Source organism: Onychomys torridus, chromosome 4, assembly GCF_903995425.1.
Source record: "Onychomys torridus chromosome 4, mOncTor1.1, whole genome shotgun sequence".
Taxonomy (NCBI): Eukaryota; Metazoa; Chordata; class Mammalia; order Rodentia; family Cricetidae; genus Onychomys; species Onychomys torridus.
In genome coordinates, this window is record NC_050446.1 from 118,620,677 (window position 1) to 118,648,399 (window position 27,723).

Here is a 27,723-nt window from a genome sequence, read left to right on the forward strand (position 1 = left end):
ATCAGCTCTGTGGTGGGGTAACAGTGCTGTAGATGAAGGAGCAGCCCAAGGGTCATCCTTCTAAGTCTGTCCTAGCCATCAGGGGCTAGGGCAGCTAGAGCCGGCTCTCATTCTTGATGCTTTGGATGAATTTCTGAGACTTTTGGCCCCTCTGCTTCCCCAGCTGTATAAAGGGAGTTGGCCTAGAGCCCTGGGAAGCCAGACCCTTGGGCTCACTTACCACATTTGGGTTGAAGGGTGGAGTTAGCCTCTTGTGGTACAGGTCATCCCAGTTTATGGAACTGAAGAACACATGGTCCTTTATGTCGAGCTGCAGGGAGTAGACACTGGTCAGCAGTCCTTACCACAGCTGTTCCCCAACTGGTGCCCATAACTAGCCACCAACTAGACAGAACTTTGCAGCTCTGGCTGGTTTGCTCAGCCTAGGGAGCATTCTGTTGACACCTTACTTCCTGCATCATCTGAACCCAAATTTCACCCTACAGCCACAGGTGCCTTTCACTGCTAGGTTTCAGCACCCACACCATCTCGGGCTCTGGCAGCATGTCTGTGAGCAAGGCTGCAGAACTGGTGATAGGGGCAATGGGTGTGCAGGGGGAGCTTGAAGACACAGCCTCTCACCGCCACACACATTGATAGATCTTGATTCTTCCAGAATGCAATCCAGGGAAATAGAACAAACCTGCTCACAAACCTGCTCACCAAAGGAGACACGTGAAATAAAGCCCTAGGAAAAACTGCAGATTTCCAGGGACTCAGAAGTGAGGAGTGAGTCCTGGGCATGGTTTCTCACTCTGTTTCTAAACAGCCTTCCCTTCCTGAAGGTCCTCCCTCCATCTGTTTCACGCTGAACAATCCTCCAACACCTTGTGTCAGTACTGCCTCTCAGAGGTTTGATTTCTGTGAATGCATAACTTATTTCAAGAGTCATAGGCATGTTCTAAGATACAAACTCCTCTCTGGAAGGAAGGGCTGTCTTCACAGAAGCCCAGATCTTTAAGCTGGCAGGGGGAACGGATAGGCAAATAACCAAAGTGTTGTCACACATCACAGCACCTGGCATGGAGAGCTTTTGGTGTATAGAATGCTTACAAACTCTTGTTATATACCAGACACGGGTCAAAAAGCTGTGCTACCCACAGCGTGGGGGTGAGCAGTCCTGGACCCTATCCTTTAGACACTCCGGCCATCGGGATTGCAGTCGTCTCCATGTCTGGGACAGGGTCTTACTATGTAGCCCTGGCTGACCTAGAACTCACTTTTTACACCAGGTTGGTCTAAAACTCACAGAGATCTGAACAACTTTTGGGACTCAGTTCTCATCTTCCACCACATGGATCCTGGGGATTGAACTCGGGTTGTCAGGCTTGATAGCAGGCACCTTACACCCAAACTGGCTTGCTGACCCTGAAATAACCTTACATTGAGCAATGAATAAGAAATTATTTTTTGGTTTTTCAACACAAGGTTTCTCTGTGTAATAGCCTTGGCTGTCCTGGAACTGGTCTTCAACTCACAGAGATCCACCTGCCTCTGCCTCCCAAGTGCTGGGATTAAAGGCATGAGCCACCATGCCTGGTTTAAGATTCTTTTTTTTTCTTTTTTTTTCAGAGCTGAGGACCGAACCCAGGGCCTTGCACTTGCTAGGCAAGCACTCTACCACTGAGCTAAATCCCCAACCCCTAAGGTTATTTTTAAAGTGATGTTTTAATCTTTTTTTTAAAGACATGTATGTGTCAAAACAGGAATGAAAGAACAGGCAATGAATTCTATGAATTTTTTTTTTTTTTTTTTTTTTTGGAAGCTGAGGATCGAACCCAGGGCCTTGCGCTTGCTAGGTGAGTGCTCTACCACTAAGCTAAATCCCCAACTCCTCTATGAATTATTTATCCCCATGTCTTATGCATCCAAACTGAATTGCTTGGACATCTGTGAAAAGCAAGGTGTTTGTGCAGGTTCTCTGTGCAGAAGAAGCAGGAGGAAACTCCTAAAACTGCAGATCGCTCTATTCCTCTGCTCAGCAATCACGCTCTTCTTGCTGTTCTCCTGCTTGCACAGAGCACAGGACTTTTACATAGGCTGTGCCTATAGCCAGGGAGCCTTGGTCCAAGTCCTTCATGGTTCCTCACATTCCAAGATCAGCTGGTCGCCTCCTTAGAGGGGACCTGCCTGGCCGTGCCAGTGTGAAACGGCACCATCCCGATACACCCTTATTGTCTATCTCTGCTCATTTCCTTCCGGAGACATGTCACACTTTGTGACAATCGGACAGAACCTCTGGGTTTTGTCAGCTTCCTTCCACCTTCAAACTTAACCATGTCAGAGCCCCAGGCTAGTAAACCCCTAGCACCTAGCCCGTGCTGGTCCAGAATAAGACTTCAGCAAATATTGGTTGGCTAAAAATCTGTACTTCTAAAAGAGTAGTCAGGGGCTGGAGAGATGGCTCAGTTGGTGAAGTGCTTGATAGACAAGCATGAGGGCCTGAGTCTGGATGGCTAGCAGTACGTAAGAGCTGAGAATGAGGAATGATGGCATATTCTAGAATCTCAGAACTGAGGAGGCAAAGATAGTCTAGCCAATCTGTTAGCTCCAGGTTCCGTGAGAGACCTTGTCCCAAGAAATAAACTGGACAATTAGAGAAGACACTTGACATCAACCTCTGACCTCCATACACACATATACATATACATCACATACACACACACACACACACACACACACACACACACACACACACACGGACAGAGACAGAGACAGAGACAGAGACAGACAGACATACACAGAGAGACAGACATACAGAGAGAGTTCAATTGGCAGAAAAGGTCATTTCTAGGGGAATGATCTAGCAGCTCCTGGCTTTACAGGCAGAAGAAAGCAGTCTCCCCCACAGGTGCTTCTGAGCTGTCCCTGCAGGAAGGGCCCTGTGCTCTTCTGCTTGGTCACCTACAAAGTCTGCCTTGGAGCCCAGGCGCTGCCTCTGGTCCTTGTGGAGAAGGCCTTGCAGGAGGTCACAGGCGGCCACTGTCCGGCCTCCGGGGATCTGTAGTGGTTGATGCAAAATGTTCTCATACATCTTGGCCACGTCACTGTTGAAAAAGGGGGGCTGGGGAGACAGAGAGAGAAGCTGGGGTTCAGCCATGAAACCATGGAAAGGGGTCTCATCAGGGAGTGTTAGAGCAAACTGGCTAGCGAGGAGTGTGTAGCCAGGCCTGCATCTAGTAAGTACCACAGCTCGTGGGGCAGGCAGATGGGGAGAGAAAGGACCTCCAGCCTTCCAGCACGGGGGAGTACTGCTGAGAAAGCCACAGACTTTGCACGTCCACAGGAGGCTCCTGGAGGTTCTGGGATGTCTTCCCCTCATCATTTCTTCATGGCTTCATAGCCATCTTCTGCCAGAGGCTACAGATAGGCAGATGAGAGAAGACAAGGCTGGGGACCACTGAACCACACAGCTAAGGAAAGAGCGGGACTCTAAATTATACCCATGGTCTGCCCCTCCTTCCGAACCCACAGAGCTTAGTCCTTCTACCGCACGCCATGCTGGAGAATCCAGCCCAGAGTAAAGCCAGCCTCAGGCAGGTCCACACAGGCTTCCACCGAAGCACACAGCCCAGGATGACTCTCAATCTACCAGCACTGTGACCTTTCAGTCTAAGTTTCCCTCTTAGTACAATAAAAGCAACTCTCCGCTCTGCCAGGAGGGTGTTATAAATGGTAACTGAAAATAACACTGTTTACAAGAGATATACATTCTTCATATTCATTTCGGCCTCATCTTTTTTTTCCCGGGGTAGATGGATAGCTTGTTTAATTTCCTGTGCAAAGCTAGAGTAAGTTACATAAAATGGGGACCAACCTCAGCTTTCCCAGGCCACATGTGCCCTGTAGACATCTCTGTCCACTCACCAGGCCATGCAGCATCTCGTAGAGGACTGCCCCTAAGCACCACCAGTCCACTGCTCGATCGTAAGGCTCTTTACGAAGTACTTCAGGGGCCAGGTACTGTTGGCAGAAGTACAGTTATTTGAGGATGCCTAGCCTCTGTGTCTATATCTGTAAAGAAGGCACTTGAAGGGGGTTGCTCCTGCTGTCATAGTTTTATGGCTTGTCCTGTGTTCATTAGCATCCATTTACTAGAGGCCTTGTTGGTGACAGGCTCTTTGCAGTGCACTGGCGACATACAGGAGATCAGGCAAGACTGCCTGTATAGTTGTGCACACTGTACAATACACAGGAGTACCATCCAGGGGGTAAAGGGAGCTGCAATCAGTCTGGGATCTACTTGCTAAGCCAGAATGGTAATTCAGAAGCAGGGAATGCCTTCTCATTTGCACACGGTCACCTGTGGTCACCTATCTGTGTCCTAGCACTGGGAAAGTCCTGGTGGCACCTCACAGTATAGAAGGGCAACAACTAGGCAAAGCTAAAGGAACATGGCACACCCTTGTTCTGGAATCCTTAATGCATGGGAGATGGTCAGGAAAGGAGTGGTATTCCAGGTTACATTGATAGATGGGAACATGCCAGGAGCTGTGCCTGGTACAAGGAAAAAAAACACAGGCAGTTCTGTTTCTGCTAGTCACAAGGTTTTAGTGACTTCCGGGCTTGGGGTTCTTTGCTGCTAAGGAACAGAGTCCCAGCAACAGAAACAGCTACCCTAAGGGATGTATGGGTCTGGAAGGGATGAGAATCAGATGGCCCTGAGCCGTCTTCTGTGTCTGGGTCCAGGCAGAGCACTGGACCTGCCAGAACTTCGGCTTCCTTATCCTCAAAATGGAAACATAGTTGGAGTGGAGGCTGGAGAGCTGGCTCAGTTGGTTAATGCTTGCTGTATAAGCATGAGGACCTATATCCAGATCCCCACAGTCACATAAAGCTAGGTGAGGCGGCTCACATATGTAGCCCCTGTGATACCAGGTAGTGGTGGGGAGATAAGCAGATCCCTGGATCAATGGCCAGCCAGCCTCGCCAAATCAATGAACTGCAAGTACAGTTTGAGACACACTGTGTCGAAAATATCATGTGGAAAGTGCTTATGGAAGACACCCAACATCAACCTCTAGCCTCCATATGCATGCATGTGCATATGAACCTGTCCACATCCACGTGAACATGTGCATATACAACACACACACACACACACACACACACACACACACACACACACACACACACACACACTACATTAATTAATAAATAAAAATAGGGACATGGAGTCCCTACTGGGGACATGGGAACAAATGTAGGTAGGTCTGTGTGCCTGGCACTCAGCAGTGGTGGTCATGGAAGAAGGGATGTCTCCTACATGAGTCACAATTCTATATCCCCTGCTCCCTAATGCTAGTTACACCCATGGAAGGACTGGCTGCTGTCAGGCTTTGGGGTCAGCTTTCTCCAGTGGATACACATGCACAAACATAGACAATGGTCCCTTCTGGGAGAGGTTACCTGACTGTCAGTTCCCTGAGTACCAACTGGCAGAGCCCACCTGAAGGTACAGGCACAGCTCTGCAGGATGATGGAGACAACCTGGGTGGCTCTTATGTCTTGTTCCAGACTAAACAGAGAGGCGCTGCTCCCCTTTGCAGCCTCAGCCCTCTGCCCCTTTCTGGTGCCTGTCCAACCCACAGGTACTCTGCAGGTTCAAGATTCAATGTTCAAGACCAGTGGGAGTTCAAGGAAAGGTTTTAAACCCAAGGCAGGTCAGATAGACAGGTTCAGACATGCAATGCTTGTTTATTTGTTTGTTTGTTGTGGTGTTGGGGTTAAACTCGGGGCCTCATGCATGCCAGGCCATCACTCTACCACTAAGCTATATTAGCTGTCCTAATTATGATTATTTTCAGGCACATTTTACAAGCCTCATGCCTCATCCTCTCAATGAAGATAAGTACGGGGATTGTAGAAATCTACAAATTGTAACCTAGACTCTCTGTCTGAAAGAGGGAGGCATATTTATGTTTAACAATTGCAAGCCCTGACTTTAACTCTCAGGCTACTCTCTCCTGGTCAGGGATGTGGCCCTATGGAGAAGTGCCATCCCTCACAGTAGCCACTAGCCACATGTGGCTATTGAACAATTGCTTTTGCAGAGAATCAAGATTTGGGTCTAGAGGGGCATGTTGGTGCATGCTTTTAATTTCATCACTAGGGAGGCAGTGGCAGGTGGATCTATGAGTTCAAGACCAGTTTGGTCTACAAAGTAAGTTCCAGGACAGCTAGGGCTGTTACACAGAGAAACCCTGTCTAAAAAAAGAAAAAAAGAAAGAAAGAAAGAAAGAAAGAAAGAAAAGAAAAGAAAAAAGAAAAGAAAAGAAAAGAAAAAAAGATTTGGGTCTATTGAAATATGGCCAGTCACAACTGAGGCAGACTATAAATATAAACTATATTCACATGCTAGATGTTATTTCAACATTTTTACATTTATTTTATTTTTGTGGGTGTGTGCATGCTCAAACATATGGAGATCAGAGGACCAATTTGGAAAAAACAGTTCTATCCTCCTACCGAATGGGTTCTAGGCATTGCACTCAGGGCTGTAGGCTTGACAGCAAGTGCCCTTACCCACTAATCAGGCTTGACATCCCTATTTCACAATTTTACACTGATTATATATTTAAATGAGAAGATTTGAGATATATTGAGCTAAATAAAATACCTTGTTAAATTAGTTTAACCCATTTTTCCCTCCACCCCCCCCAAGACAGGATCTACCTATGTAGCCTTGGCTGGTCTGGAACTTGTTATCTATGCCAGGCTAGTCTCAAACTCACAGAGATCTGCCTGCTTCTGCCTTCCAAATGTGGGATTAAGGGATGTGTCACCAGGCCTAGCATCACCTGTTTCTTTTTACTTTGTGTGTACGTGCCTGTGTTAGTGGGGTTCAAACCCAGGGTCTTGGTGAGTGCTCTGCCATCGAGCTACACCCCCCAGTCCTGTCTTTTTTAGTTTTCTTAAAGATTTATTTTATGTGTATGGGTGTTTTGCCTGCATGTATGTCATGTATGCCACATGTGTGTAGTTCCCACAGTGACCAGAAGAGGGTGCCAGATCCTCTAGAACTGGAGTTACTGTGGAGGATTGGCTGTGAGCTGCCATGTGGGTGCCGCTGCTGAGACATCTCTCCATCCCTGTCTTCATACATACATACATTCATACATACATACATACATTCATACATACATACATTCATACATACATACATTCATACATACATACACACATACACACACATACATACATACATACATACATACATACATACATACATACATACATGATTTATTTCATTTTGTGTGCACGGGTGTTTTGCTTGTACCACTTGCATGCAGTATCCATGGAGACCAGAAGAGGGCATTGAATCCTTTCGAACTGGAGCAATAGACACTTGTGAGCTGATGTGTAAGTTGGAAACAAACCAGGTTCTCTGGAAGAGTAACCAGTGCTCTTAAGCACTGAGCCACCTCTCCAGCACATCTTTTTACTTTTAAAATGTAGTTGCCTATCATGCCTGAGGCTCTGAACTCAACCCCCCACATCACAATAAATACATAAGGTTTGCATCTATTTGTTTTCAGTCTCATGAAGTCCAGCTGACCTGGCACCTATTATATACTTGAGGCTGGCTTCAAACTCCTGATCTTCCTGTCCCCACCCCCTAAGTGCTGGGATTACAGGCATGCACCCCACCTCCAGCTGTAGCTTGTCTATTCCCACTGAGAAGCAGTAGAACTCACTAGAGGTAGCTGGGAGCCCACCATTCCAAAAGCTGGTTCCTTAACACTCATGAGGAGATGAAGGCTCCTTATAGGTAGACTCAGGGAAGAGCTTTCGAGGATGGAGTGAGGCCTCGCTGCTGTAGCTGGCTTTATTTAGGAGCTGTGGCCTCAACCACTTATGGACAGCCTTCTCCACAGATCTTTCACATACCTCAGGGGTGCCACAGAAGGTGGATGTGGTCTCCTCAGGCTCCACACATTCCTTGCAAAGGCCAAAATCTGTCAGTACCACGTGTCCCTGTGGGTAAGAGACAACAGGACAAAACTCAAATGCCACACCCTAGAGCAACGGCTGTACAGTATGGTGAGGAGACACACGCTGCATGCTTTATGCAGACTCAAGTGTCGTGGCCCGGATGCCAGGAGGTCTGAGGGCACAGGCTGGGGACATGACACTCTGCAGCCTTCCTTAGCTCATCATGACTTAGGTCCATGCCTACAACAGTAGCAACTCCAGGATGTTCTCTGCTGGGTAGCAATCCCCTTAATGGAGGGCCAAAGATTGAGAAATCAAGTCCACCAATGCCAGCTGGGCATGAGGATGGAGAAAGTAGACAGATACCGAGGGCTATCAGACTTTAGGAGCTGCTGTGCCTAATCCTCACTGCTGGGACTGTACTCCTGTCCAAAACTATGCTGCTCCCTAGCGGGCAATCCACATCCAGCAACTGAGCAGTGGGGGCCATGAAGGTCCAAGTCTCCTTGTGTCAACTTATTACCTTGCGGAAGAGACATCCCTGCTTGGGGCTCCGTTCTGTGAGATATACTAAGCCTCTCTTGCAAACCCAGTGCAGCTGCTCCTTTCCCTCTGCCCACCCTGTTTTCTTCATCCCCCTTAAAGCTATATCTTTTGGAAAGTGTTCCCCAAGAAACCTACATTTCATTCTCCATCTCAGGGTCTATCTCCAGGGAATCAGGAAACATGGAAGGTCTACAGATCCCTAGCTTCTACCTGGCCACACATGGCACACCTCCCACCCCCCACCACAGGTCTGTATATGTGTATATATACATATATAGACATACATGCACATAGTCTCCTGTGCACGTTTATATACATGGATATGTGCATGATCGCATATGTACACATACACACAAGAAGGTATGTTATTATATACATATACGTATAATGCATAAATACCAATATATACAGACCATGGCTGGAGAGCACAGATTTGTGCTGCATGTAAACACACACACACACACACACACACCACCACCACCACCACCACCACCACCACCACCACCACCACCACCACACCTGGCAGTCCAAGAGAATGTTTTCTGGCTTCAAGTCTCTGTAGAAAATAAGAGAAAACAGCCATTTACTCAGTGAATTGGGGACTGGGGTCCTAGCAGGAGAACTACTCGTGGATGCTCCCACAGGTTAAAAAGAAAAACCAAGGAGACCTGACTCTGGAAAGGAGGACATCCCAACCCTAAATAAGAAACTGCCTCGGTCAAAGGACCAAGTTCAGTGAGACTTCATGGCCCACACAATCCCTGCCTGGTGGAGCAAAAAGCTCCTGGGACTGACCATGAGCTGAGAGCAGGCCTCACCTGTAAATGATGTTGAGAGAGTGGAGGTAGCCAATGGCGCTGGCCACCTCTGCAGTGTAGAACCGGGCCCGGGGCTCCAGGAACCTGCGCTCCCGCTGCAGATGGAAGAAGAGCTAGGAGAGAGGACAGTGAGATGGTAGGTAGCTGGATTCCAGCTCCTAGATCACCAGACAGGGGCCCTCAAGACAACTCTATTCCATGCAGGCCAGTTAGCCTAGTCTACACTTTGGTGTACTTGAACCAAAAGACTGCATGCTGACCCCCCCACCCCCCCAGGGCATGTGTGCTCTCCATGCCTTCAGAGCATAATTAAGCAGCTACAGTGTTCCAGGCTGCAAGTCAGCCTCTCTCACAGCTCTTGATTAATCCTTAAGACTATTTTCAAGATCTCAGCCGTGACGCCAGTTTCCTGTCAGAGGAGGAGGAGTTACATGGTTTGTCTAAGGTCCTACATCTCACAGCTGGCAGAGCTGGAATTTGAAACCAGGTAGTTCAAGACATACTTTGTGTGTGGGGTTGGGGGAAGGGGGAGGGGTAGACTCTATGCAACCCAGATTGGCCTTGAACTCAATCCTCCCACCTCTGTATGCCATGTGTTGGGATTATAGGTGTGAGGCACCATGCCCAACAAAAATGTGCTTTTCCTCCAACCCAAGCAGTAGGATGTCACATTGAGCTCAGCTTAGATCTCCCTGCTCAGTCTGCCTTGTTGGTTGCAAAGCCATCACTTGGGGATGTGCAGGATGAAACCTCCCCTATTGGACTCAGGCTGAAAAACATTTTTTCAGATACACCAAACCTGGTACAACTGAGGAAAGCCCCCACTAAATTTTGCCCCTTTGTTCGGTGAGACAAAGCAAAGTCCAAGATGGTGCCCAGCTTGTCCTGCCCTGCTTTGGGGTTTGCAGGTGGCTCGGATCTCTACTGAGGATAGTGACATCAAGCTAGAGAGATAGCTCGGTAGTTAAAGTATAAGGACTCACATCCAGTCCCCAGAGATCAATAGAAATACCCGGTGGGCATGGCTGCCTCCCTGTAATTCCAGCCTCAGAAGGTGGGGACAGGATCATCAGAGCAAACTGGCTAGCAAGACTAGCTACTGTCAAGCTCTGGGTTTGGTTGAGAGACCCTGATTTGTTGAAAAAATGGAAGGGAAATTGAAGACTCTTGACGTCAACCTCTGGCCTCCATGTGCAAACACATGTACCTACACATTTGCCCCACACATAAAAATAGGCATGTACAATACACGGATATGGAAATAAACAAAACTTTAAAAAATGATAGTGATGGGTGTGGGCCTGTGGCCTGGGTGTTGGAAATGGAAGTATTGGAAATAGTGAGCACACACTTCTCTTGGCAGAGCCCTTTCCTAAGGTCTACGAACATGATTACGAGCCACCTTGTGTGGGAAACACCCCTGCAGCAGCAGGGGTGAAAAGGACCTAGTGTAGACTGGTTGTCTTGAGATGTGACTTGCTGAGCTGAGCCTCTGTTTCTTTAGACTACCAAGTGGGTCTGTTGTAGGATTCAGTGAGGCCACTCTGGAGTGGATACACAGTGGGCACATGGGAGGACAGCTCCCTTCCTGAGGTCCACTCACCTCTCCTCCGTTGACATAGTCAAGCACAAAGTAGAGCTTCTCTGGGGTCTGGAAGGAGTAACGCAGGCCCACCAGGAAGGGGTGCCTCACGTTCTTGAGCAGTACATTGCGCTCTGCCATGATGTGGTTCTGCTGTGGAGTCACACAGACAGGCTCCCTGTCACAGTCTAGTACAGCTCCTTCCATTCCAGCACAATCCAGTGGCCTCGTTTATGGGGGTGTCCTGCCCAAGGCTTTTTCCCACTCCAGTTCAAATACCCACACTGGCTCTCTTTTGTCTCCAAGCCAGGCCTAGCCTCCTTGTTAATAGTTAACAGTCAGTGTCCTGAGCCTCATCCCCAGCCCCTTCATTCTAGTGTAACTTCAGAAACCCCTGCCCCTGGGAAACAAGCAAAGCATATACTATGACAAGATGATTGAGTCCCAGGGAAGCTCTCTAGAAAAAAAAGTGCCATGACTACCTATATTCATGCCTTTGATTGTACTTGGTTGTTTTACTCTCTTGGCTTTTGTGGGGGGCCGAGTAAAACACATAGAGGTTTATTATTTCCTATGAATGCTTGGCCTTAGCTTGGCTTGTTTCTAGCCAGCTTTTCTTAACTTAAATTATCCCCGTCTATCTTTTGCCTCTGGGCTTTTTTACCTTTCTCTGTTTCTGTATACCTATTCTTACCTTCTTGCCCCGTGTCTGGCTGTGTAGCTGGGTGTATGGCCCCTGAAGTCTTCCTCCTTCCCCTCTTCTTCCTTGATCTTTTTTTCTTTTTTTCTTCTATTTATTCTCTCTGTCTGCCAGCCCCACCTATCCTTTTTTCTGCCTCACTATTGGCCATTCAGCTCTTTATTAGACCAATCAGGTGTTTTAGACAAAGTAACACAGCTTCACAGAGTTAAACAAAAGCAACATGAAAAAATGTAACACATCTTTGCATCATTAAACAAATATTCCACAGCATAAACAAATGTGACACATCTTAAAACAATATTCTACAACATTTGATTCTGCTATTTTATCCACCTGGACTGTGCCTCCCCCTCGTGTGTGTGTGTGTGTGTGTGTGTGTGTGTGTACAAGAAGTAGATGATGGATGTCTCCTTCCATCACTTTCTACCTTACTCTTTGAGACAGGGTCTCTCACTGGACCTGTAGCCTACTGATTGGGTTAGTCTAACCAGTTAGCAAGACAAAGGGGTCCTTTCTCTCCATCTCCATAGCACTGAGATTAGAGACACATGTTGCCATGCTTAGCTTTTTTTATGTGGGTTTTGTGGGATCAAACGTAGGTCCTCATGCTTGCACAGAGAGCACTATGTCATTTTAGCCATCTCCCTACCCCTTGGGCATGCCACCTTCTTTTCAAACTATCAGAATGCTGTTTACTGTCAGAGTCAGTTCAAGACCACCTATGCAGGAAGACCTCCCCTCCTTGTTGGCATGAATCATCTGTCTCCTGAGTAGTTTGACTTGGCATTCTATCCTCTGTCTATCCTAACTGTGTTGAAGGGATTCAAGTCACTGAGGCATTTAGAGATCTAAGCTTGCTGTGGAATAATCCTTCTGTACACTGTGTGAATATATTTCACTATGGTTGGTTTAATAAACAAGCTGACTGGCCAATAGCTGACCAAGATAAACTGATGCAGGAAAGCCAAGCTGAGAATGATGGGATGAGGAAGGGCAGAGTCAGAAGAGTCACCAGCCAGATGGAGAATAAGTTGGACACACAAAATGGGATAGAGGTACATAGATTAATAGACATGGGTTAAGTTGTAAGAGCTAGTTAGTAACAAGCCTGAGCTATTGGCCAAGCATTTATAATTTATATTAAATCTCTGAGTTGGTTATTTAGAAAACAGCTGCTGGTTATTTGGGAGCAGGCAGTTGGGACAGTAAAACTCCATGCCTACACAAGCTGGCCAGGCTGAGGGGCCTTTGAAGAGTGTACAGTGTGAGCCCACAGTATGTTCATGGAGAGCCTGACACCTAGAGAGGGCAGAGAGCTGGTCTGTCAGTGGATCCTGTTAATGACTAGAAGGTAGAGACCTTCTCATCCTCCTCCAGAAGGCTCCTAGGGAGATGGCTTGGCCTCTCTTCCTTTAAAAAGGTTAGGGTCCTGTGTGCCAGCTGGACTTTCTGAGCTGTGCCTACTGGATCTCTTGGAGATGGAACCATCTTGGGAAGCCACCCTAGACCGGGGATCAAGATGCAGGAGGGGAAGTGACCATTCCTGAGTTCTGGTACCTCTTTGCTCTTTAAGATGGACTTCTTCTGCAGCACCTTCACTGCATAGAAGGCTCCATCGGACTTGCGCTTGGCCAGTAGGACCTGAAGAAAAGTACAGTCACAGGATATCAGGGATGATGGGTTCCCCTAGCAGCTGCAATTCAGTCTGCAGATATGTGGTATGTGAACCTTCCTTTTGCATAGGCTAATGCAAGACAGCAGGTGGAAGGAAACAGAAGGGAGAGACTCCAGCCCCACTCGACTCTCCTTACCTTCCCATAATTCCCTTTGCCAATGACTTTGAGGAAGTCGAAGTCTGTGGGTCGGGCACTGCAGACAGGAGAAGAATAAAGATCAGCATTTGGAATCCCAGGAAGCTGGGTCTCTGGTTAATTTCAGAGCTGAAAAGTACAGGTGGCCTTTCAGGAGCCTCATGGCCTCACCCCTGAAGAACATCATGTCTAACAGCTCAAAGAAGCTCAGAAGACAGAGCCTCACACATATTTCCTTACACCCAGCCCAGCTCACAGACCAGTTAATACTAAGAGAGATAATCAGGTACATGGTGCAGAAGGCAGTCTCCTCCATGGCCAGGAGAAGGGCCTGAGGGTGAAGAGTTGCTGACTGTGAAGATGTTTGGGGTCATACCAGGTAGAGGGCTCAGCCTGAGCCAAAGCTGGGAAGTTAATGAGAGATGAAGCTGAGCAGGCACAGAGTGAGAGAGATTCTGGTCCAGCTGGTAAAGGTTTTGAGTACACCAGGGACCTTGGATTTTATTTCTAAAGCAAAGAGAGCCAGCCATGGGACAGCCAGGTAGGAATTTTGTTTTGGAAAACAGAACTCACTTTGGGTTAGCTGATGGCCCCAGGTTGATGCTCCTGTTGGCCCTAGAGGGCTGAAGACATTAAAAGAAAGAGGCGATGAGCCGGGCGGTGGTGGCACACACCTTTAATTCCAGCACTCGGGAGGCAGAGCCTGGTGGATCTCTATGAGTTCGAGGCCAGCCTGGTCTACAGAGCGAGATCCAGGAAAGGCACAAAGCTACACAGAGAAACCCTGTCTCAAAAAACCAAAAAAACAAAGTAAACAGGCAAGCAAACAAACAAGAAAAGAAAGAGGTGATGAAGATCAGCAAGCTCCCTCCTCTTCCTTTGGCCTAGTTCCTGGATCTGCCAACATCATTAATTAGCTTTCCTACCTCTTTCCTTCCCTTCCTTCATTGGTTCTCCTCCCTGGTACCCACTGACTCCTCCATCTAATCATTCACACCACACTTGCTTCTCCTAATGACCTTGAGAGGCTGCTGGCCATCACAACAATTATAAGGAAAGAAAACCGAAGCCAGAGAGGAGTTGTCCAAGACCTTACATGTGGCCAAGGTGGGATTTGAACCTATGTATTTTCACAACCAATGTCATATTTTTTTCCTAACCAAATCTACTTCTTATAGCCCCCAAGCAAATCTCTTTTCAGTTTTCCTTGCAAAGGGCCATCTCTGTGAGTTTGCAGTAACCTGGCAGATACAAGTTCTGGTTGAAAGCCCACAGGGCTGGCCAGTATCTCTACAGATTTCCTCAGCCTTGGGAGATTGTGAGTCCATGGTTCAGAATGCTGGGTGTTGCAGGGGAGAATAAGAATCACTCACCTGTGGGCTAGGAACTCCAGCTGGGCTGGAGGCCATTCTGTAGCTGTGATGAGGTAGGCTCTGGGGGTACAGGGAAGACCAGGCACAAAGGAGCTTGGCTTCCAGGCAGGGCTGACCTCTTGTCCACCTTCAACTTCAGATACCCTAAAGGCCAGAGGTCCATGCATGGATGAGACAAATGACGCTTGCCAGACCCAGCCGTTCTCACCAAACAGTTCAGGCGGGATAGAGAGGGACAGCTAGGGCGTCCCTGCCTGGCAGCATCTTTGCAAAGGTTGGAGACACTCAGGACAGGAAGACTGTTGTGATTGACAGAAGCTTCAGAACTCCAAGATGGCCACCAGAGCAGGCAGAACCCTTGCAGGCCTGAAGCTGAATGTTCCCTCTTACTTCTCAGTAAGGCACTGAGGCCTTGAAAGAGGCTTTGTGTATTTTTTGTTTCTCTATTTTTTTTTTTAATGCAGGGCCTTGTTCTGTAGCCCATGCTGGCCTTGAGCTTGCTGTATACCCCAGATTGACCTTGAACTGCCTTAGCCTCCCAAATGGTAAGAACATTGACATGTGCTACCACACATGATTTAGAACAGGACTTTCTTGGCTGTTACTGCTTAGGGGTAGCCTGGGCTCTCCAGACTCACACATAGGTGTGTTGGCAACCCTGAATTCTTGTGGATAGTCCCAGGATAAGCTCTGTGTTGAATTCAGTTTTGCCCTGGTACTTTTCCCGGGGTCTAGTAACAGCGACTACCCTGGAAACTTTGGGCCAGAACTATGAAATCCCCTAGGTAGCCAGGGCCTGTGTTTAAGTAGTAGGACTAGATAGCTGGTCCATGCAGCCAGCAGCACAGTGGGAGAAGCCAACTGTCCAAGGTTTGGTTCAGGGGCTTGGAACCTCATAGGCTCTGTACCTCCCACTAGCCTTGGTGCAAATTATTCATTCCAAGACCCCACTTTTGGTTGCTGTGGGGCCTGGGCTATATAGCTTGGCATCTCTTAGATCACCCTCTCTTCAGGAGAGGCCTTAGAGGTACCATTCTGTGGCTAGGTGGGACACTGAAACCCATTCACCTGTGGCCAGGAACATCTACCACATCGGAGGCCACCCAGCCCAGAAGATAGCCGCAACAGAAGTGAGTTCCATGCTAGGCTGATCTAGAGGACTCCCCTGCCAAACTCCTGCACAGCAGGCTATAGAATTCGAGCAGAGGGAGGTGCATCCTGGCCTCTCCCATGCACACCAGGCTGGCTCCCACAGCCGATCTGAGACACCACCATCCCTCCTGAGGTTGTCCCCTGTGGATCCCACCTACCTTTACAGCCTTGGCAGAGGTCTCCAAGAGATGCAGCAGTTGGAGCCGAGCACAGGCCGTGCACAAGAGAGACTCTCTCTGTTCTCCCAACAAGAGCCAAGTGTCAGTGCCTGGTGCCCCCAGCACAGAGCTCAGAACTTCCAGCGGTGGCAGCAGTGAGGGGGCTGGTGATGTCACACAGGCTCCAGCAGTGCTTAGATGGGACGGGAGACCTCTGTTCTCTCTGGGATACCATTTCTGCCCCGGAGATGAAGGGTTATGCACCAGTCCCCAGGAGAACCTGAGGACTGTAAGAATGTGTGTGACCATGTGGGTCAGGGAATGTGCTCTCTGCAAGTATTTTGTGAAGAGATGTGCTTTGGCATGTCTCTAGTGTGCCAGATTTCAGCTATTTGTGTCAGAGTGTGTGTGTGTGTGTGTGTGTGTGTGTGTGTAAGAATGTGTACGTGTGCTGGGCAGTGGTGGTGCACACCTTTAATCCCAGCACTAGGTAGGCAGAGGCAGGCAGATCTCAGTGAGTTCAAGGCCAGCCTGGGCTACAGAGCAAGTTCCAGGACAGCCAAGCCTACACATAGAAACCCTATCTTGAACAAACAAAAAAGGAAAAAGAAAAAAAAGTATACATGTGTTGGTGTGACAGCATTATGTGCATGTGAGTGTGCATTTGTGCTGAATTCATCATTGTTTTGCTGTGTGTGTAGTTGATGGAATGTCCCCAGACATGTGTCACTGTATAGTATATATCAGCATGTATTATATATGTATGTATAGGTCCATCACTGTGTGTCTGTGTCCATATGTGTTGGATTCTCTCTCTCTCTCTCTCTCTCTCTCTCTCTCTCTCCCCCCCCCCCCCGTGTGTGTGTGTGTGTGTGTGTGTGTGTGAACAAGTACATACATATATAAAGGGCCCATCTGTTAGAACCCAGGGTTCCAACCAGGCACTACATAGACCACCTGGTCTAGAAAAGAGGTCCCTGGGACCTGAGCTATAGCCATGGAGAACAATCCACCTGTAGATGCTCTAGGGAAGCTGGAGCTGGCTCTCCGTCCAGCTGGCCTTGGTCTTGGATTGCTAAACACTTGGCTACCTAGGTTTTCCCTATGGGCTCTTCAAGAGCTCTGGCTCACTGTCCCTAAAGCAGGCCTGGCTAGTTCACAGCTCTTCTGCTATGTGAGAACTCACATCTCAGGAGCTCCTGGCTCACAAAGGCCTTGCTGTTAAGTGTGACTGTTAGGTTCTCAGGGGGTCCCTTCCTCTATTAGGGGATCAGCAGGTATTGGCAGGTGTTCTGAGGAAGGAAGGAAGTCATGGGAGCCACCCAGCCCCTGTCTTCCTGGAGCTTTCTGTGTGGCTATATAATCACTGTAGGCACAGAGGAGGTGGGCCAGGCTTCTTAGAGACTCTAAAATTCAAGGGACCTAGAGGTGTTGGCCTAAGAACACTGTAGAAAACAGTATCAAAGTTTTATTTTCCCACAAAACAGAAATGTTGAACCAATACACAAGTCTGCAGGGTGACATGTTGACAAAACACACATCCTTACCAAGGACATTTCTTTTCAATAACAAAAACCCCATGAGGTCTTGGCTGGGCAGCAAGACTTTAGAAGAACAAGATAAAGAAGCTACCAGTAGGCTAAGTGCCCTTGCCTGGCGCTTAGGACCACCTCATCGACTCTGGCTTAGCTCCTCACCTTGCACCCTGGCTAAATAGCCCATTTCTCTCTCTTTCTTCATTGAACTTCTCTGAGGAGCTATCTGTACCCCTCATCCACACTCCTTTTCTGTTCCACTCCTGAACTCATCACAGATTTTGTCCCAGCATCCTGAGGAGTCCGTGGACAGTGGACGCGTATACCAGGGCCAGTGATTGATGACTCCTGTGTCCTCATCTTGCTCAGATGAGGCTCTGGCATCTTCTCTGGCACCCTTTCTTTGCCTACGTGGCTCTGAGAGGCCCTGGGGTTCATTACTAGAATCTCTTCCTCTTCCCTTTTCAACCCTGGCTCAGTCTCCATCTCCATGTATTTCCCATGTTCATAAACTTTCATAAACCAGTTCAGTGGCTCAGCTCCTTGTGTGTTTACTTCCTCTCTCTAGAAAGCTCTTGCCCCAGACAGGGACAAGATACATGGCTGACTTCCAATGACATGACAGAGGACCCTATTTCATTGACACCTACAGGAGAGGCCTGTGCAGACTGAGAGCAGGTGACGGATTGTCTTGGTCTCTCTGGGGCTTAGGGCGTCCAATGCTGAGCCTGTGCAGTCTGTCCTGAGCAAATCCTGATGACTGGTCCACCCTCCACAGTAGCTGGCCTCTTCTCTGGAGGCTGTGTATCTGACTGTGCACTCACATTCATCCCCTCATATCATGAGACTGGTCGAGCCTCTAATTTTCCATCTCAAAGTAGAACATCAGTTCATGAAGGCAGACTTTGCTTGCTCACTACTGAATCCTTTCCATCTAGAACCAGTGTAAAATAGTGGCGGAGTTCATGACACATTTGACTAATGAAGTCAAGGAGTGGAAATGATCAAGTATAGTATACATACAAAATGAAAAGTTATACAACCCAAACCTCTGTCTGTGTAAGCTACATAGACCAAATGGGGGGAACACATCTGATGCAATTATCAAGGAGAAAGCAAGTTTCAGAATGGTGGGTGCACTGGGGTACTAATTTTTATTAAAGTGTGTGGGGGAAGACAATGGACATTTGCATGAATAGCCATAACCAAATGCAGGAGGCCATGACCACTAGCTATTAGGTCAGGTTATCTGTTTTTCTTTTTGCACTATTGTACACAATTTCTTACAGTGTGACTGTTTAATTGCTAAAGTACCAAGTTTCATCATGTTCACTGCCCAGTCTCCCGTCACCTTGCCTAAGACCCCCCACCCCACTCCTGCAGTTCCTAAGAGTTCCTTGTCTCTTGTGTTACTGTCTTGTGATAGATACAACCTGGCCCAACTTGACATCAGTGTCTTCTCCTGATTATTTTATTTTATCTTTATTATTACATGTATTGACTCCCCCCCCCCGCCGTCTCTCTCTCTCTCTCTGTGTGTGTGTATGTGTGTATGTGTGTGTGTGTGTGTATGTGTGTGTGTGTGTGTGTGTGTATGTGTGTGTATGTGTGTGTATGTGTATGTGTGTATGTGTGTGTGTGTATGTGTGTGTATGTGTGTGTGTGTGTATGTGTGTGTATGTGTGTATGTGTATGTGTGTGTGTATGTGTGTGTATGTGTGTGTATATGTGTGTGTGTGTGTGTGTATGTGTGTGTGTGTATGTGTATGTGTGTGTGTGTGTGTGTGTGTGTGTGTGTGTGTGTGTAAAACTTGAAGGAGTCAGTTCTCTTCTTCCACCATGAGGGTCCCCAAGATTGAACTCAGGCCATCAGCCTTGACGGCAAGTCCTTTATCCTGTGGGCAATCTCACCAGCCCTTCTCTCGTCCCCGAGCCGTTAATATCATCCCTCCCATCACTTGCTGCTGCCTAGACTTGCCTTCCTCGGGTGCATCTCTGCTGTGCCTGTTTCCGTCTCCCTAGACTGGCATGGTGGGCTAGGGAAGGAGTAATACACAGATCTCTCTCTTGAGAACATTCCCTCACCAACATGGCCTGCATGCCCAACCCTTTCATGGGTTGTCAGTTGCCTCCCCTAAAAACTTTGCCCAGTGTCCTCTCCTTGTATCTGCTCCTGTCACTGTTCCTGGCTTCACTATACTGGACGGTGCCATTTACCTGCCTTCTCAGCTCAAGGACTAGCTTGGTCTTATTTTGTTCCTATAAACCCCATAGGATAGGAATTATCACCCATACGTGTGTGTGTGTGTGTGAGAGAGAGAGAGAGAGAGAGAGAGAGAGAGAGAGAGAGAGAGAGAGAGAGGGAGGGAGGGAGAGGGAGAGGGAGAGGGAGAGGGAGAGGGAGAAGGAGAGGGAGAGGGAGAGAGAATGCATGTGTTGATGAAGACTGAATGACTGAATCCGGGACTGCCAACCAAGTGCTCCACCTCGAAGCTAACCTCTCCCCCAGCCCTATTACTCCTGTTTAAATGAAGAGGAAACCTAGGCATGGTGAAGAGAAACAACTTGAGTGAGATACCATGCCAGCAAATGTTATAAATAGGATTTGAACCCAGGCAAGTTGACCCCAAAACCCACAGCCTAGAATCTCCAGAAGAGATGAGACTGTTAGAAATGGAAAGAATGAAAGTGGGGATGAAGGTGAAGATACACTGGTTCAGGAAGAAAGAAGGAATTAGGCAGAGAAGAAGAAATGAAGGAGTCAGTTGGATGGGAAGGGAGGGAAAGGGAAGGGAGTTAGGGAGCAAGAAAAATCGGTAGAGGAAAAGGAGGAAGGGGTAAAGTTGGGTGGGGGAAGGACATGAAAGAGACAGAAAAGGGGTAATTAGGAAGCCATCTAGCCTAGGCAGGCAGTTGGAATACAGAGATGCTGCTTTAAGCTGGGAGCAAGGCAGGTACTCTGCTCACAGGGGAGCCCCTCACCTCGAAACCCTGGGTCCCAGCGCAGGTCCTGGAGAACTGTGCTTCCTCCGTGTACCCAATCCTGACTCACCCAGCAACCTTCCCAAGCAGGAGTGACCTGTCACCCGCTCGCTCGCTCTTCTGTCTCTCAAACCAGCACACCCTCAACCTCCTGGCCCTTCCAGCTGGGAGTTGGCTTCAGAACCTCCCGGTTACTAATTAACTGCTGGACTGAATCACCTTGGTTGCTGTACCACTGGCTTCTGGACAACTGTGCCCTGGGGACCCTCTGAACTGTTAAAAAACTACAACTTAAGCTGTGTGACCTTGGGCAAGCGACTTCGGCTCCCAGAGCCTCATGAGAATTCTGGAGCCTCGATGAAGGCTCTCCCAAGTCCCTTCTGACACTGACACACTTTCGTTCTTAAATCATCCTCTTCCCACAGTCCAGTGAAAGTTAGGCTTGTCCACTTAGCCTTCCCACTTGTCATCATCTTAATCACTTCTCCTGGAAATGGGAGAATTGTTGCTCGAATTTCTAAAGGTCTTATAGTGGAAACTGTAAGACTAATTCAACCCAGCTAACTCAGTCAGTAGAGCAGGGGACTCTTAATCCCAGGGTTGTGGGTTTGTGCCCCACATTGGGCACCAAATGTTGCTTGAATCTTAAATCGGTATTATGAATAAAAAACCCGGAACCAGGTATTGGGGTAAATGCTGAAAGATCAGAGAGACAAAGGAACAAGCCACTGTCACGTCTCACCTCTAGGACTCCTCAGTCTGAAAAGCTTCAGTTCCTGTCTCCTCAGGCCTTATATACTTTTCTCCACCCAGCCATCACTTCCTTCCTAGTGCTGGGATTAAAGGCGTGTGATTCTAAGAACTGGGACTAAAGGTGTGTGCCACTACTACCTGGCTCAGTTTCTCTCCTAGACTGAGTCAATCTTGTGTAGTCCAGGATGGCTTTGAACTCAGAGATCCACATGGATCTCTGCTTCCCGAGTGCTAGGATTAAAGGTGTGTGCCACCACTGCCTGGTTTCTATGTTTAATCTAGTGGCTTGTTCTGTTCTTTGATCCTCAGGCAGATTTTATTAGGGTACACAATATATCACCACAGAAAATGGACAATAAAATAATCTATTTCATCCAACTCTCGCCCACCTTTTTCTTAATGATGGCTATCTGCTCCTGCATCCAGCCCTTCCTTGATAACTTCCAAGGATGGGCAGCTTATTCTTACTGTGTCCTGCTATATCAATAGACCCCTCTTGAACTCTGTTGTACTGAGCTAGTGCCTAACCACCCAGGGTTCACCAACCTGGCATCATTTTAGAAGAATGATAGTTGGGTGAACACTTGCATCCTGCTCTAAATCGGGAAATCTGAGGATCAGGTACCAGGGCTCAGCTGGTCCTAGCTCATGGGAACCAACTGCATGTTCTAACGGTGCCAGAGCAAGCATTCTGACTCAGGCAGAGGTCAGGGTCAGGCAATTGGACAGGTGGGACAAGATCGTCCTCAAGACTTCTCTATACCTTAGAGTTTGAGATTCATTCTGCTTAAAATAGTGTCTCGTGTGACCCAGGCCATCCTGGAACTCCCTGTATAACTGAGACCAACTTTGAACTTCTGATTCTCCTGCTCTACCTCCCAAGTGCTGAGATTACAGGCCAGTACCATTATGCCCAGAACTTATGTAGTACTGGGGACCAAATCCAGCACCCTGCATACGCCAGGCAAGCACTCTACCTAAGGTACTCCCACAGCTCTTTATTGTTGACTCTTTGTTAAAAATGTCAACAACCCAATGGTCAAGCCCAGTGCTTTAAAAACTACTGCTCCCATGCCCTCCAGGGCTCTTCATGGCCTCAACTCACCACACATTAGCACATGTCTGGCCCTGGTCCAGACAGGGGAGGCAGCTGGCCTGAGTGTACAGAGCAAATCAGGACTGTGGCCAGAGTCCTGCCTCTTTTACCACTGCTACTCAGCCAAACTCCTCCCCTCATTCCCAGAGCTGTCCAAAAAAAAAAAAAGGGCAGCGACCCACAATGGTATCAATTGTACAGACTGTATACAAGGATCTCAGCATACAGGAAGAAGAACATTAAATAGACAGTGAAAGCTCCCCCGCCCCCACTCCCATCTTCACTTCTATTTCCAGCAGTATGTGCTGTTTATTAAACGGTGACAACACCTCCTGGCTTTGGACTGTGCCTTAGTGGACACATCTGCATATAAAACTGAATCATACTGTACGTACACACTGCTCAGCCACTCACTTCTCAGGAATGTATTTCTTTTTCTCATGTATATCTTTCCATGTCAACACAGGTTCCATTTTCTTTGAAAAAAACAACAGCAACAATATTTTATGTGTATGTGTGCCCGAGTGTACATTCACTAAATGCATGCAGGTACCTGAGGGGCTGGAAGGGGTTGTCTGATCCCCTGGAACTGGAGTTATGGGTGGTTGTGAGCTCACTGATGTGAGTGCTGGATGGGAACCAAACCTGGGTCCCCTACTCTAAACTCCTGAGTCATTGCACCAGCCCTTAAAATTAGAAGTCAGAAGGCAACTTTTGGGGAGTTGGTTTTCTCCTTTCACTTTTATATCCAGACACGTATTTCTGCTTTATTCCAAAATTAATCTACCGTTGCCTCATATGCTGGTGTGCTGGTTGTTTTTTGTCAACTGGATACAAACCTACGCATATCTAAAAAGGGGGAATTTTAATTGATAAAATGCCTCCATATGCTCGGCCTACAGGGAAGTCTGTGGATATTATCTTGATTAGTGGTTGATGTAGGAGGGCCCAGACCATTGTGGGTGGGGCCACCCCTGAGTTGGTGGTCCTGGATGGTATAAGAAGGCAAACTGAAGGGGAGGAAGTATTGTGGGTCCCAGTGGTGTCAAGGGCACCACAAGAAAATCCACAGAACCAACTAACCTGGGCTCACAGGGCTCACAAAGACTGAACCAACAACCAGGGAGCCTGTATGGGATGGACCTAGGCTGTCTGCATATATGTTAGGGTTGCGTAACTTGACCTTTGTGTGGGATCCCTAGCAGTGAGAGTGGGGGGTGGGGGGTGGGGGGTGGGTGTGTCTCTGACTGTTGCCAGCTTTTGGGACTCATTCCTCCTTCCAGATTGCCTCATCCGACCTTGGTGGTACCTGGTCTCACTGCAGCTTGATACACCATGGCTGACTGATATCCATGGGATGCCTGCCTGTATCTGAGGAGAAACAGTGGAGGAGAAATGGATGGGGTGGGGAAGAGGATAGGGGAGATGGGGGGGAGGACTGGGAAGAAGGGAGGGAGGGGAAGCTTTGGCTAGGATATAAAAACAAGAAAAGAAAAATAAGGAAGCAAACTGAGCAGGCCTGAGAGCATTATTCCTTCACGGCCTCTGCTTCACTTCCTGCCCTGACTTCCCTCAGTGATGGACTGTTATCTGGAGTGTAAGATGAAGTAAAAGCCCTTCCTTCCCAAGTTGCTTTTTCGGTCACTGTCTTGGTCAGTGTTCTATTACTGTGAAGAGACACCCTGACCAGGAAAACTCTTAAAAGGAAAACATTTAATTGAAGTGGCAGCTTACAGTTTCAGAGGTTCAGTCCATTAGCATGACCGTATAGGCAGACATAGTGCTGGAGAAGGAGCTGCTACATGTTGATATGCAGGCAACAGGAAGTAGACTGTCTCACTGGGTATGGCTTGAGCATATATAAACCTTCAAAGCCTTCCTCTACAGTAACACACTTCCTTCAATAAGACCACACCCACTCCAATATAGTCACACTTCCTGATGGTGCCGTTCCCTTTGGGGGCCATTTTCTTTCACACCACCACAGTCATGATGTTTTTATTTTTTATTTTATTTTATTTTATTTTTCCAATACAGGGTTTCTCTGTGTAACAGCTCTGGCTGTCCTGGAACTCGCTCTGTAGACCAGGCTGGCCTTGAACTCACAAAGATCTGCCTGCCTCTGCCTCCTGAGTGCTGGGATTAAAGGAGTGTGCCATAACGACTGGCTAGTTAGAGTTTCTGTCTCTGTGATAAAACATGGTAACTAGCCCGACATGGTGGCACACGCCTTTGATCCCAGCACTCAGGAGGCAGAGGCAGATAGATCTCTCTGAATTCGAGGCCGTCCTGGTCTACAGAGCGAGTTCCAGGACAGCAGGGATGTTACACAGAGAAAGTCTGTCTCAAAAAACAAAACAAAACAACAACAAAAAAAAAGAAAGAAAGAAAAGAAAAGAAACCGTAACTAAGACAAATGGCTTGGAAAATTGCCTCTGTATGTAGAACGAATATATATGTGTATGTGTGTGTGTGTGTGTGTGTGTGTGTGTAGAGAGAGAGAGAGAACATACATATATCACATATTGCTTGATGATGGGGATATGATCTGTGATGTCTTAGGTGATCTCATATGAGGGTCATAAGTGTCTTCCCATAAACTAAGATTGCTGTGGGATGTTCTGTATGTCAAATGTGTTGCTCTGATTTGTTAAAATAAATAAAGTGCTGATTGGCCAGTAGCCAGGCAGGAAGGATAGGGTAGGCAGGACAAGGAAGAGGAGAAGGCTGGGAACAGGAAGGCTGGGAGAGAGACACTGCCAGCCACTGCCATGAGAAGCAAGATGTAAAGACACCAGTAAGCCACAAGCCATGTGGCAAAGTATAGACTAACAGAAATGGGCTAAATATAAGAGTAAGAGCTAGACAATGGTAGGCCTGAGCTAATGGCCAAGCAGTTAAAGCAATATAAGTTTCTGTGTGTTTACTTGGTTGGGTCTGAGCGTCTATGGGCCTGGTGGGTGAGAGAGATTTGTCCTGACTGGGCCAGGCAGGAAAACTCTGACTACATAAGATAGACATGGTGTTACTAGATTTAAAAGTATAGGATCAATTATAGTAGTTATTGACTACATATGGAATATCCCTACTGAGAATTATGTAATGTCATACACAATTCTGATAGAAACATCATATCTTCTTAATATGTCAGTCTGAGTTTGTTTAGCTCTTCCCCACCTTCCTGGACTTTCTCATTCTCAATTCCTCACAGATAGCCTTTCCTTTCCCGTCAACTCTGGATATTCTCCAGACATCTCTCTCATTTAATGGCCTGCTTAAAGGACCCTATGCGTTCCCCTCACAAACTATTTTATTGTGAACCAGGGAGATGGCTCAGTGGGTAAAGTCATGGCCAGATAAGCCTGGGAAGTCAAGTTTGGTCCCCCAAATCCTCTAAAGCCAGACAAAGTAATTCAAGCACCTGTCACCCCAATGAGGCCCTACTGGGATATAGGAAGTGGACACTGGGTACTCATCAGAAGCTTCCAGAGCAGCTAACTTAGTGTACGAAGTGCTACACAAGAGGTATCCTGTCTCAAACAAGGTGGAAGGTGAGGATCAACATCCAGGGTTGTCCTCTGACCTTCAAACACAAACTTGAAGAGGTGCAGGCATACCCACATTCACACACCCAGATTATTTTATTGTGACATATATAATACGTACACACATATGTTCTGGTGGGAGCTCCACCTCAACTCCTCTCCCCCATCTCTCTTTCTCCCCAAACCCCCTGAAAGCCCACCAAAAGCCAGTCCCTCCCTGAGGCTGCTCAAGACCATGCCAACAGATTGCTTAAAGCCTGGTGGCCATATTTGCCATGTGACTCTTCCCCTGCCTTTCCTAGGGTCACCCAGGATTGCTTTGTTCTGTTCATTAAACCTGGATTTATGGATTCAGCTTGATTGGCTTATTACATCAGTGGCAGTGGATACCTAGGAACTGGGAATTTAAAACTCTGTTTGTCTATGGCAGTATTTACCATTTTAACTGTCTTTAATGTGCAGTTCAATGGCATTAAGAGTTGCTGACTTTTAGAAGAAATATTCCTCCTGTGCTTTGCTATAGGATAATTAGTACAGCAGTGGGAAGCCAACACATTTTTGGATTGCTCATTACAGGTGTATAAAAATGCAACTGATTTTTGTGTGTTAATCATCTATCTTGCAACTCTGGTGAACTAGCTTGATAGTTCTGGCAGCTTGTCAGCTTGTAGGGTTCCTATTGACTTGGGACTTCTCTTGAAATAAGATCATATTATTTTTAATGTGATTTTACTTCTTTCCAACTTGGATTATTCTATCTTATTTTTCTTATCTAGTTTCTCTGACTGAAACATCTAATAAAGGCTGAACAGCAGCAGCTAAAGCAGAAGTCTTTGTCTTGTTCTTGACCTTTGACACAAATGTTCCGCTCTTCACCACCAGGAGCAGAGTAGCTGTGGACTCTGTGCAGATGCCCTTTGTCATATTATGTAAGTTTTCTTTCATGTTTTCTTCCATTTTTCTCACAGAAGAATGTTAAAGTTTGTCAAATGCCTTTTTGTGTCATTTGAGACTGTCACATTTCTCCTCGTGTTTTATTAATGTACTGTCACCTAGATTTGTTTTTCTTTCTGATTTTTTTTGTTTTTTGTTTCCTGGTTTTTTGGTTTGTTTGTTTGTTTGTTTTTAAAGATAGGGTTTCTCTGTGTAGCCTTGGTTGTCCTAGAACTTGCTTTATAGACCAGGCTGGTTTCAAATTCAGAGATCCATCTGCCTCCCAAGTACTGAGATTAAAGGCATGCATCATCACACCTGGTAAACCTAGATTTTCTTAATTGAACCATCTTTGGTTTCTGGGATCTTCCTCTTCACAGTTTTATTTTCTCTCTCCTTTCATTTGAGAAGGGGGCAGCATTTGAGAGAGGGTCTCACTCTGGCAGGCCTGGAACTTTTTATGTAAATCAGGCTGGCCTTGAACTCATAGAGACTGGTCTGCTTCTGCCTCTCTAGTGCTGAGATTAAAGGTATGAGCCACCAAGGCCAGCTACTTTTGAAGTTTGATGGAGTGCATCACCCCATGGACAGGGCCACAACGAAAGTTTGAAGAGTTGGATGCTTGTAAATATTCTGCCTTCGTGGTTGATTGACAACCTCAAACTTGGGTACACAAGTCTTTTTTCTTTGACCATTTTTACTTTCCTTTTTTTCCCCTTGCTGATAATTGGTTCTGGGGCCTCACACATGGTAGATATGCAC

General features: G+C 47.2%; 1 protein-coding gene across 2 annotated transcripts in view; it reads right to left on the reverse strand.

Moving 5' to 3' along the window:
• The window catches only part of Sgk2 (serum/glucocorticoid regulated kinase 2), a 21,911-nt gene extending 5,706 nt beyond the window's left edge, over positions 1–16,205 (reverse strand). The window contains exons 1-12 of one of the 2 annotated variants that reach the window (XM_036186545.1): positions 16,118–16,205; positions 14,808–14,951; positions 14,008–14,057; positions 13,435–13,492; positions 13,181–13,264; positions 10,942–11,073; positions 9,339–9,451; positions 9,040–9,076; positions 7,930–8,016; positions 3,907–4,002; positions 2,948–3,103; positions 221–310 (exon numbers count right to left, since the gene is read on the reverse strand). In XM_036186545.1, coding sequence (XP_036042438.1) covers positions 221–310; positions 2,948–3,103; positions 3,907–4,002; positions 7,930–8,016; positions 9,040–9,076; positions 9,339–9,451; positions 10,942–11,073; positions 13,181–13,264; positions 13,435–13,492; positions 14,008–14,057; positions 14,808–14,843 — 939 coding nt within the window. In that variant the 5' untranslated portion in view covers positions 14,844–14,951; positions 16,118–16,205. Of the gene's footprint in view, positions 1–220; positions 311–2,947; positions 3,104–3,906; positions 4,003–7,929; positions 8,017–9,039; positions 9,077–9,338; positions 9,452–10,941; positions 11,074–13,180; positions 13,265–13,434; positions 13,493–14,007; positions 14,058–14,807; positions 14,952–16,117 lie in introns of those variants that run through there. The other variant, XM_036186543.1, reaches the window with a different exon arrangement.
• Positions 16,206–27,723: the final 11,518 nt, after the last annotated feature.